The sequence below is a fragment of the Psammomys obesus genome, unplaced genomic scaffold (genome assembly GCF_907164565.1).
Source record: "Psammomys obesus unplaced genomic scaffold, mPsaObe1.curated_primary_1811, whole genome shotgun sequence".
Classification (NCBI taxonomy): domain Eukaryota; kingdom Metazoa; phylum Chordata; class Mammalia; order Rodentia; family Muridae; genus Psammomys; species Psammomys obesus.
The window spans coordinates 4,806,490-4,818,542 of NW_026596095.1; the positions used below are offsets into that span (position 1 = coordinate 4,806,490).

General features: G+C 39.5%; 1 protein-coding gene across 1 annotated transcript in view; it reads right to left on the reverse strand.

Moving 5' to 3' along the window:
• The window catches only part of Agl (amylo-alpha-1, 6-glucosidase, 4-alpha-glucanotransferase), a 60,615-nt gene that overhangs the window by 29,615 nt on the left and 18,947 nt on the right, over nt 1-12,053 (reverse strand). Inside the window, exons 7-20 of the mRNA XM_055628126.1 lie at nt 11,837-11,948; nt 10,927-11,050; nt 10,178-10,280; nt 9,998-10,095; nt 8,530-8,669; nt 7,919-8,106; nt 5,907-6,030; nt 4,714-4,877; nt 4,349-4,450; nt 4,098-4,253; nt 3,830-3,980; nt 2,470-2,594; nt 2,269-2,381; nt 1,803-1,937 (exon numbers count right to left, since the gene is read on the reverse strand). Coding sequence (XP_055484101.1) covers nt 1,803-1,937; nt 2,269-2,381; nt 2,470-2,594; nt 3,830-3,980; nt 4,098-4,253; nt 4,349-4,450; nt 4,714-4,877; nt 5,907-6,030; nt 7,919-8,106; nt 8,530-8,669; nt 9,998-10,095; nt 10,178-10,280; nt 10,927-11,050; nt 11,837-11,948 — 1,835 coding nt within the window. The remainder of the gene's footprint in view (nt 1-1,802; nt 1,938-2,268; nt 2,382-2,469; nt 2,595-3,829; nt 3,981-4,097; nt 4,254-4,348; nt 4,451-4,713; nt 4,878-5,906; nt 6,031-7,918; nt 8,107-8,529; nt 8,670-9,997; nt 10,096-10,177; nt 10,281-10,926; nt 11,051-11,836; nt 11,949-12,053) is intronic.

The window sequence follows — 12,053 nt, forward strand, 5'->3', positions numbered from 1 at the left end:
CACTGTCAAATGAATGAGCAGGCTCCGTGACATTTTGTCTCTAGTGGAGTATTTTCCAGAACTTAACCAGTGGACTCCTTGCACAAAAAGCACTCAGGAAGCTTTTGAAATGTAAATTTCAAAATTTCAAAACAGGCTACTGCATAAAATAGCATTTATCCAGATAAATACAAATGGATGAAACATTGGCTTAACAAATATCTAAAATGAAATGTTAAAGTATTTTATAATTACCAACTTGATCGGTAATGGAATCGTACACTATGAGTCAAATACTGTGCTAAGAGTTTTACATAAATCATCCTTACAACTCCTTATGAGAGGTGCACGCCTTAAATCCCAGCACTGGAGAGGCAGAGGCAGGTGATCTTTGAGTCTGCGGCCAGCCTGGTCTACAGAGTGAGTTCCAGGACAGTCAGGGCTACACAGAGAAACCTTGTCTTGAAAAACCAAAAAACCAAAACCAACCAATCAATCAACCAACAGTACTCTAGTTGTATCTTTCAATAACTTGTGCAAAGTGTTATTTCCTTTTGAGACATGGTTTCTCTATATAGCCCAGGCTATCCTGGAACTTACTATGTAAATTAAGCTGGCCTTGAACACACACAGAGATCCACCTGTCTCTACTTCTACCTGCCAAGTACTGGGATGAAAGGCATGTATCACCATGCCCAGTCAACTTCCTTTTCTTATTTTTTGGAACAGGACCAAAGAGAACACTGACTGACCTTCACTTCACTATGCAGTCACAAATTACTCTGAACTTCTGATCCTCCTGCTTCTACCTTGTAGATGCTGTGATGACAGGTTGACTGACAGGCTCGATAACTATGCTCTATTTTTGTTGATGTTTTGGAGATAAAGTCTCACTAAGTAGTCCAGGCTGGCCTGGAACTTGCAGAATCCCCGAGGCTGCCCACTGACGCTGCCTACTGAGTGCTGCATATGCTCTTAAATACATTATGATAATATATAATCATTATTGACAAAGACGACACTCTTACATGCTCATTAACATAGTCTTTCCAGAGGTTATTTTAGAATATGTGTTAAAATTTTCAAATATGGGATACATTCTAACCTCCAAATTTCATTTCCAGAAATTTAACTTAGTGCCAACGACCAAAAACACACTAAGCAGTTATCAGGCGACAGGCAGGGATCATATGTTTTACATGATTTATCCTGTTTAATCTTACAAAACTGAAGTGATAAGTTCTCTTATCCACTGTCTAGATGAAGAAAGTTTTAAATAAATTGGCCAAGATCAGCTGACAGCGTTGAAGCAGAAGCTAAACTTAAGTCTAAAATAAACATACTGCTGTACTATGTGGCACCACATAGGAAAGAAATATTCAAAAACTTAGAAAAAAATCAAGGTACCAAGATATACATAATAGGGCATAACTAGAGGCGCTCTACATGTTTCCAAGTGAATAATTAAATTTATTATGACATAGCTATACATAATACAATAATATGTTGACATTAAAAATGTGGTAAGCAGTATAATGTATGAAACTAAATCTTCTAGAGCTGAGAAAAATCACTCATGCAGGCTTTCATATCTACAATCTTTAGAGAAAGAATACGTAAACATGGAAAGGTGCACATGTGAGCACACACACAAATGATAAAGGGACAGAATGGAATGTTAGCAGTGTGTGATGCTGACATTAATGGCCTGTGGACCACGCTTTAAGTAGCAAGGAGAGAAAGCACATTTGAAAGTGCCAAGATTGGGCCAGCAGTAGCTCATCATTTTGTTAAAATGGTAAATCTATGAAAGGATTACTTACGAAGCAAAGGGGATTTTTAATATAGGATCTGCATTGTCAACAGCTAGGCTTCCAGATTTAAAGTGAGAGCTGAACTGGGTCAGGTGATTTCGAAGAATTCCAACAGCAACTTGAGCATGTGGATCGAGACTGACCCTGAATAACATTGATTAAAAAAAGAATAGGTAATTTTTAGGTTATTCAAACATAGCACGATATGCAAACTATTTTCTCCAGATTTTAAAAAATGGTGTGTTTCTCTCTGTGTATAAGCTGTACGTGCGCAGGTTCCCAGACTGCAGAAGAGCGTAAGATCCCCTGGAACGAGAGCTCTAGGCGGCTGTGAGCCTCCTGACATGGGTGCTGAGAACTGAATTTGGGTCCTCTACAGGATCAACAATGGCTCCTAACTGCTGAACCATCTCTCCAGCCCCCAAAACTATTTTCAATATAAGTAATTCAGCAGTTTGAACTTTAATTAACATACCTGAATATGATAACACTTCCCGGAGATAGATTTTCAAATTCTATTTCCTGAATATATTCATTGGGACCCTTTGTGGCAACCCCAGCTTGTTTGACAATTTTACTTTCATGAAGCTTGAAAAAAATATAGAAAATCCATTCATTAACTAATTTAAATGTCCTTAAAATAGTAAGAACAGTAAAACACCAGAATCCCAAATACCTGGATATGTTCTCTAAATTCCACTGTAATATTTGGTATTCCATTGATTGAATTCTCATCTTTCTTATAAGGGTTTGTATTCCTTTCAATAGTTCTAGCTTCAAGAACTACTTCTTCAATTTTGCCTAGGAAAATAGAAACATTTTAACAAAAATTATTCCAATTTAAAGATCAAATACATAACAAAACATGAAATTACAATGTAATGAACTGAAAAACAGCCATGGTTTTAGCATGATTAGAATCAACACAGAGCCTGAGACAATACCGTATAGTGACTGAGCTCTGTGAGAGTAACTATAGAGCTGGGAGGGTAGGTCTGTGGTAAAGTGGATGCTTGCCACATGTGATACACTGGGTTTACTACCACTCCCAAATGGAAAAAAAAACATGACAAAACGCCCACAAACATTAGCAAAGACCTCACCAGAATACTAACCATTAATTTATGAAGTTAAAGCAAGTAATGAACATTTAACCCTACAGTTCTTTAGGTTGAAGTCATGAATATTTAGCAACTAGCAAGAAATACAGACTGTGAGCTGGGCATGGATGTGCACAGCTATAATCTCAGCAATTTGGGAGGCTGAGGCAGTGCAGCACATGTAAGTCCAGGGATAGCCTGGTGGGTTTCAGGCTACCCTATGTGACTGTGTCCCATCAACTTAAACACACAGACACACACGATAGTTTTTTTTATTCAATTAACAAGCAGTTCCTTTTAACTCAGATGTATGCCGTGTTACATTAAGAAGTAAAATGTAGACATCTGGGAAAAAAAAATCAACCACCAGTGAGAGAGGAGCTCAGGGACATATAACTGTCAAATGAGAGACACAGATTATGAATGCCACAGAAGGAAGAATTTACTTTATACTTAAAGACTTCTTAAAGAGGTAGGAATTTAGTCCTAAAAAGGCTATAAATATTCATATATAGGTGGGTAAAAAAACTATTTGGAGAATTGTGAAAATATCTACTTGGCTGAATGCCAATTGACAGAAGGCTAGGATGGTAGATGAGGATGGGCTATGAACAGTCTTAATAGTTGCCTTAAAACACACATGTATGAATAGATGCCTATATAGTATGTGTGCATATGTTTATGCACATGTAAAAATGGAAACACACGTTGCCTACAGTATAAGGAAACACATTTATACATATTTTAAAAAGGAATATATTAAAAGTACTTCACAACTCAAATAATGTTAATGCTTGGGATATTTTTGTCTAGATCTTGTTCCATGCAGTGAAAAGGCCTGTATCCAAAGCTCTTCTCTAACCATGTTTATATGTCAGTGTGTTCTCTATGACATATAAAGGCAAAGTGCTAATGTAAATGCTTGGCTTAGCTTACCAGGGATGCACATCTGAGGCACTTCTTTGCTGTAAAATGAAGTCTTGGGATTTCTAAAAGCAGTTCTAGAGACAGCCACAACAGACTGATGGGTGCTTGGCGAGTGCCTTGTTACTGCCACTATGTCTTCATCCACCTGGTCCACATACACCTGAGAAACAGAGACAGAACCTGGCTTACAGCCCCATTGGAAAAGAGTGCTCAAACCAGAAGGTCCTCCTTTGAAATGGAAAGTCTGGAGAGAGATTTTAAGAGTTTCATTTCTTACCTGAATGAAACCCTTGGCTCCCAGCTCTTGGTGGAGTCTATTGATGGCACATCTGGCTGCAATAATCCCACTCTGGATATTAACATCCCCTGTGTTTGATGGCAGCGCCCCAGGATTCCACTTAGTGTAAAATCGTTCTTCAGCAACCACTGAAATCTGAAGAGAGGTAAAGCTTAGTATGTTGCACTTAATGACAATGAAATCATGGATAAAAAAATGACCAGTGTTGCTGGGCCGTGGATTAAACACACCTGATGAGGCACTAGCTCATCATAACCTCTCGTACTTCCACTAGCACAACATGCCATGGAAACAATTGTGGTACTTGGAAGAGCATCATAGGCTGATCTGTGCTGGAAAAGAAGAAAACAGAAGTTCACGTTCCTTCAAATGTAAAGTGACACCCCATACCCCATTAGCATCATGAAGCAAAAGAACAAGAACTCATACATTCTGTAAGGCATATTATTTGTTTCAAAACATTTTAAAATCAAGGTATTTCAATAACTTAAAAAGTATGTAGGTATTATTGCCATCAAAATATCAGACAAACATTGATGTTTGATACTGAAACGTTTAGCAAAATAAGTCAGCACAGAAACACACTGGTGCTTACCACAATTGGACACTCATTATCATGGGTAATGTCCATAAACAGGGCATGCGCGATAGCTGGCATCAAAGGCCTCAAACAGGGCTGAACAAAGGATCCAACAGGTTCCCCTCCATATCGGTAGACTAATCTGCCCTCTTCATGACTGTTATATGCACTCATTGCCTCTGCAGAGCAGCACAGAGAATTTTAACAACCCCTCTTACTCCTAAATGTCCACATGAAGGTTAGACTTTTTTTTTTTTAATCATGACTGACTTTCAAGGCATATCAACATTGTTAAAAGTGAGAGTTAAGTAATTAACCAATGTTACCAAGTCTGAGTGACCAACACTTAACTACGACTTAACTGGAGAAACTTGAGTAGGAAAAAAAAAAAAAAAAGAATCACTAGCTGTTCACTGGGATATTGACTATATCAAATATATGGAAAAACATCTAAAGATTGCTTTATATAGTAGGTTAAAAACAAGAACAGCAATGAACGACAGATTTGTAGCCTTTAATCCAGGCATTGAGGCCAGCTTGGTCTACAAGGTGAGTCCAGGTCAGACAGAGCTGCACAGAGAAACCCTGTCTCAAAAAACCAACCAAACAAACAAAAACCAAAACAAAAAATAAAACCAACAAAAACCAAAAGCAAAACCCCCAAACATTTTTGTATTTCAAAGTATTCAAATAGGGTTCTGTTTTTAAATCGGTCATTCGGCACACGGCTCTCTGACTCGCCCTCTGAACTCAGTCACTTCTGTGGGCGTGTTGTGGCGCACTGGTGCTACAACATGCATACAAGTCAGAGGCCAGCTTTCAGGGGCCAGTTCTCTCCTTCCGCATGTGGGTTCTGATCACCTAGCTTGACGGCACACACCTCTTCCCTTTACTTTTGAGAAAGAATCTGAAAAAAATAAAATAAATAAAAAGTATCGTAGGCTAGCGTGGAACTTAGTAGCCAAGGCTTGTCTTAAACATGTGATCCTTTTGCCTTTGTTTTCTAAGTGGTGAGTTACAGCAGTAAGCTGTACCTGGCCTCACTGGTCTTTCTATTTGAAAGGAAGTATACTATGAACTAGATATTTTAGCTTTTAAAAGGAGACTCAGTTACATTAGGTATTGCATATAAAGCCATTACATGCCTTGTAATCCACTTAAACAAAAGCAAAGCATCTCAGATAGGAAATGGACTTCAGCGTGCCTACCTCTTATTAAGGAACTGATGCCTAGTCTAGTAACGAAGATATTGTCCAGCTCTTCGCTTCCCGTGAACAGCTCAGCCACTACATAAAGATTGGGCTGTAACTTCCTAGCAGCATCCAGCATGTACTGCAAAAAGCACAGTCACAGATGTAAAAGAAAGAGAGCAGGATGGAGAGGGAAGGAGGGGACAAGACTAGGTGTGGATTTGACATAAGATAGGTACAAAACAAGAAAAGTGAAAAGTTCCAAACAACATTTGAGGTGCACATGTAAGAGAACATGAAAGAGATCAGCACACATTGGGGGCAGAGGGTTTACAAAGAACAATGGGAAAAGGGGAGATCAGAGTTTGCAGATATAGGAACAGAGGGAAAGGAAAAAGGAAAAAAGTTAGTGTCATTAAAAATACAGCCTGTAACACTGCAATTCTGCCAGTATTTGCCCTGGTTTTTCATTTGTTTCTAATACCTCTAATAAGATTATTAATCTCTGGGTGGCTAATTAAGTCAGAATTGATAATTATGTCTGCTGGTGAACTATTTAGTTAATTTTGATTAGCTAAACTCAATCCTATAGATGACAACAAATGCCAGCACCTTACCATTTCTCTCTCTCTTATCTCTTTCTCTCTCTCCCCCTTTCTCTCCAAATAAGGCTTTTTAATTTTTTTTTTAAATTTTTTTAGCTATTGCTAAAAATACAACTGAAATAGACCCTCTGATTATTTTTTTGGAGGTAAATAATGTTCTACCAGCCAGGCTAATGTTTCCTATCAAATTACTCCAAATTAAAACCATATAGAATCACACACACACACATACTACATACAAACTATGGAAGTTGATATTTTTTATATAAGCATTTTTTTTGAGATAGGGTCTCAGTATGTAACTCTGATTGTCTATGGAACTCACTATGTAGACCAGGCAGCCTTAACCTCAGAGAGCTATCCTCCTCTGCTTCCTGAGTGCTGGGACTAACGGTATGAGCCACTAAATCAGGCTTATAAGCACATATTTTCATGAATTGTCACTTTAAAAACTACCAAAGATCTTACAACCAGGATAAAAGTATGTGTTTATTTATAAAGTTATATTAAGTAAAGGACAGTGCAGCAATACTGGCATTGCTCAAAAACCACTTTAAAATAATTTATTTTCATTTTACATACAATGGTGTTTTGACTGTATGTATATCTGTGTGAAGGTGTCAGATCCCCTAAAACAGGAGTTACAGACATTGTGAGTTGCCATGTGGGTGCTGGGACACGAACTCAGGTCCTCCAGAAGAGCAGCCAGAGAAAAGTCCAAAGAACAGATTACGGTACGGTTACATTTATGTTTCAAAAGGTAAAAATTAAAAACTGAATCAACGAGACTCAAATTTCAGTATGCCACATTATTAGTGTTTAAATATTCACTATACAGGGCAGGGGTATAGTTCAGTACAGAACAGAACATGGTCCTAAAATGGGCAATGCTCTAAGTATCCTTAAAATGAAAATAAAAGCCAGTATAATGTGTAAAAAGCCATTCAACTTTTCCCCCTTTCTTCATGAGACAGGCTTTTCCTGTGTAGCCCTGGCTGTCCTGGACTCCATTTGTAGCCTTGCAGAGTTCAAGGCTGGCCTGCCTCTGCCTCCTAAGTTCTGGTATTAAAGGCGTACACTACCACGGCCTGGCCCATTCAAGTTTACCTTGGCTAATAATATACAGAAACAATGTAAAAGACAACTTAACATCTTAGCTACCAATAAAGTTATTATGTATTTTATTACATAAAAATACAATCTTTTTTCTAAACTTAAAAAGTAACTTATTAAACACTTTACTGCCTAATATTTTACAGCAGTTGTATCAGAAGGTTGTTAGAATTAGATAAGCTGTCATGTGTGTCAGATATTACTATCAAATCCATAGCAGTGCACAACCAGCAGACTAGACCTGACTGGCAGGTATTTGGGAAGCTACCAGACGTCACTGCCTTTCTCTTGTGAAGGTAGAGTTGTTCGTACCTCGGCCACGTGAAGAGGTGTGGAGTGGCAGTTGTCAAGACGCACTCCCTGGAAACAGGTGGCAGTTATCTCAGTGTATTGTTTCATGTGTGCCCACAGATAAGGGCAGTCCTCTGGTTTATTCCCATAGCGCAATTTAACACTGTCACCCCAGCAAATAAGTTCTCTCCTTAAATAAACGTTTGAACCTGTTGAAGAAGAACAAGTGCCTCAGTGTGTGTGAAACCGAACGACAGCAATTACTTGAAGGGAACGATGCTGTTTCTAAACTGTGTTGTTTCTTCCATAAATGATATTCTGGCTGAATTAAAAATATATGTTATTATTTTATGAGTATGGGTGTTTCGCCTGCTTGTATGCCTGTGTACCATGTGTAAGCCTGGTACACTCAGAGGCCAGAAGAGGGTGCTTGATTCCCCGGAACTAGAGTTGCAAATGGTGGTGAGCCACCGTGTGGGTGCTGGGAATGGAATCCAGGTCCTCTGGAAAGGCAACCAGTGCTCTAAACTGCTGAGCCATCTCTCCAGCCTCCTTACTAGAATTACATCTCCACTGGCCTTCCATAGCTCTGCTTTCCCTATCTATCTGTAAAGAAGTGAAAGATCAGGCACCTGGCTCAGCAAAGTTGCGAAGGGGATCATCGCCCATCACCCACCCATTGTGCGCCATCAGAAAACAAGCTTTATCTGGGAGGTGGATCATGGATTCTTCTGCGGATAAGGCCATTTCTTCAAAGGGGAAAGTGAAATACCTATGGAGACAGAATTGAAATAAAGTCCACACAAAGAAACTCCTTGAGGAGAGTGTGAAGCAGCAACATTAGAAATTAAATTTCTCCCCTAGTGAGTACAGTAAATAAAATTAGTTTGGCCCCATTCATGCAATACAAACTTCACAGAGAGCAAAGGTCACCAGCAGACTTTCTGAATAAGTCATTAGGATTTGAAGAATGCCTAACATTTTAAATAATCTTCACAGTTTTATCAAATTATAGGAAAACCAGCTAGAGTGTAGCTGCCCAACATATGCTGTATGAAAGATTCACTAATTTATTTTATGTGTCTGAGTGTTTTGCCTAAACAAAACACTGTGTGCATGTTTGGTGCCCATGGAGGCCAGGAGGGCAACACACCCCCTGGAACTGGAGTTGTGAGCTGCCACACAGAAGCTGGGAACTGAACCCAGGTCCTCTGCAAGAGCAGCAAATGCTCTTAATGCTGAGCTCTCTCTCCAGCCCCTATGCTGCGTGCTCCTATGTAAGAAGCTAACACTGAATTTACTACTGCTAAATGCTGTTCTTACAACGTATCCCCCAAAGGCCATCTACTGGAACCTTTACCCCCTACCCCGCTTTCTTTAGACATGGTGTCACTTTGTAATACAGGCTGACCTGGAACTTGGATCCCCTGCCTCTGCCTCTGTGTTGCTGGGATTACAGACATGGTGACCACAGCAGGTGTAAAGCCTTAATCCCTTTCCTTAAAGCAGTGGTGTTGGGAGATGGTATCCAGTGACAGGTGTCTGGGTTAGGGGCAGGACACCTTGTGAGTGGATAATAACTTTCTTCTCTTTTTTTCTTTTCTTGTTCCCAGTGAACTGAATAGTTATCACGAGAAGGATTTTCAAAAGCTGCCTGTGCTTTGTGTCTTCCATCGGCGCTCACTTGCCCTTCACCATTTGCCATGGAACTGAGGGAGCCCAAAGCCCTGGCCAGAAGGTTCTGGTGCCATGTTCTTGACTTCCTCTGTGGACCCTCTGCCAAATTAAACTCTTTCTGTACTAAGTACTCAATCTCTGGTGTTCTGTTTTATCCACAGAAAGCAGACTGGCATTATGCATTTCTCTAGAAACACCAATGTAAGTAAATGTAAATGGGTTCAAACTGATGACAGTTTCTCTAAAGATTTTCCTAACAAAATTAATCAGGAATTATTAAGCCTATTTTTGAATCAAATTTTCTATTTTAATTTAATGTATTGAAGTCAGACCTTAAAAAAACATTTAGGTAAAGTTGAAAAGTTAAATATTCTCAGCTTTTAACTATCAGCAAGAGGACATGTTTAAAAACAGAATGAATACCTGGTAACTAAAGGATGTTTCCTAGTGACGGGTCCTAGTTTAGGGCCGTGGCCAGCCAGTCGTTCATAAAACACATTTCCCAAAAGACAATTAACTGCCTAGAAAACAATGAATTGTGTTACAGGACCAGTGAAAGCAACAGGGAACTCAGGAAAAGCAGCGGTTTGAAACTAGGTGAACCTGTTCCTGATGACAGTTGGTGACGTGGTGCTTCTCTGAATTTAACTCCTCAAGCCTCTTACGGAACCAGTTACAGCACTCTTCAATCGCAGCTGGCCCATTGCTAGTGCGCATGGAGGAAAACAAATGTCAGCGCCTTCATAAAATGCGCACGTAAACATTTCCAACAAGCGTCACAGAAATCTCAAATGCTATCCTCAGGATCTGAGCTATGACGGAGCAGCTTTTCAGTCGTAAAATGTTTTGCATATACACGTTTAGCAGAATGACCTGACAAAGAGACTGTAGGAAAGTGTCAGGTGTTAAAATGGCAGATTCCTTTATTTTTAGTTACATTGGTGTTGTGTTCTGCCTCCATGTTCGTCTGTGTGAGGGTGTCAGATACTTTGGAATGGAAGTGCAGATAGTTGTGAGGTGACATGTGGGTGCTGGGATTTAAACCTGGGTTCTTTGGAAGAACAGCCAGTGCTTTAAGCCACCTCTCCAGCCCTACTTCATTTTATTAGAAAAAAAATATTTGTTTACTTATTTAATTAATCATTATGCATGTAGGGGTTGCATGTATATGGAGGTCACAGGACAACTTTTGAGAGTACATGCTCTCCTTCCCCTATGTGGGTTCTGAGGATCAATTTCAAGGAGTCAGCAAGTACCTTTACCTACTGGGTCATGAATCACCTACTTTATTTCATTTCTAATAAACAGCATCGATTTTATGAGTAACAATACAGGGCATATAAGTAACATACTCATGTGGTATGAAAGTCGCCCGTGCGATGTTCAGATCTACAGTGCAGCCAAGCCGTCTGTACTCAGGGTCCTGAATAATTTTAAGATATTCCTTTGGATCAGACTCAGTCACTCTCCTGTTTTCTGAAAGAAAGAAATGAGGTATTTTAAATATATACATCGGCAGATTATAACTGTTACTTTTTCAATTTTTTAGTATATTGCTATTCATAGAAAAATTTTAAAAAGTTAGTAAGCATCTTCCCTCTCTCCCTCCCCAACCTACTTACATGCTCCTTTCCCCCTACCCTCCAAATAACAGGGAAGGGACATAAGAAGAGAGACAAACTTTTATAAGAGAAAGACACAGGATTCCTTCAGTTCAGCTTTGCTGTTTGCCACCAGATCCTCACACCTTAAAAATCTATAGCATACAGCTAAGCATGGTAGCACATGCTTTTTTATATATATTAATTAGAGTTTATTCACTTTGTATCCCAGCTGCATTTGTATCCCTCCATCATTCCCTCCCAATCCGATCCTCCCTCCCTCATCTCCTCCATGCTCCTTTCCAAGTCCACTGATGGGGAGGTATTCCTCCCCCTCCATCTGACCCTAGCCTACCAGGTCTCATCAGGACTGGCTGCATTGTCTTCCTCTATGGCCTGGCAGCACACGCTTTTAATCCAGCACTTAGGGAGGCAGATGCAGGAGGATCACTGTGAGTTCGAGGTTAGCCTGGTCTACACAGTGAGACCAAGACAGCCAGGGCCACACAGAGAAACCCTGCCTTGAGAAAAAGAAAAAAGAAAAAAAAAGCCCAGCCAGTAGTGTACACATACCAGTTTCATATATGTTCCAACAAATGAATGATGACACTGAAAGGAATCTCTCAACCGTGATAGGGATTACCTAGCGTAAAGCCTTTACCTTGAGTGAGAAGTCTTCGAAATTGTTCAACTGCTTTGTGAACGTCTACTTGGAAAAACTCCCAGAGCTGAATCTTTGGGAAAATGTCCTCCCAAATTATTTTCCGAATGCACTGAAAAATTTCAATATTAAAAACAACAACATAAAATGACCAGATTCCCTCCTACTTATTAAACCATATTCTACCCATTTTCTATATATTTAATTTGCTCTTAGG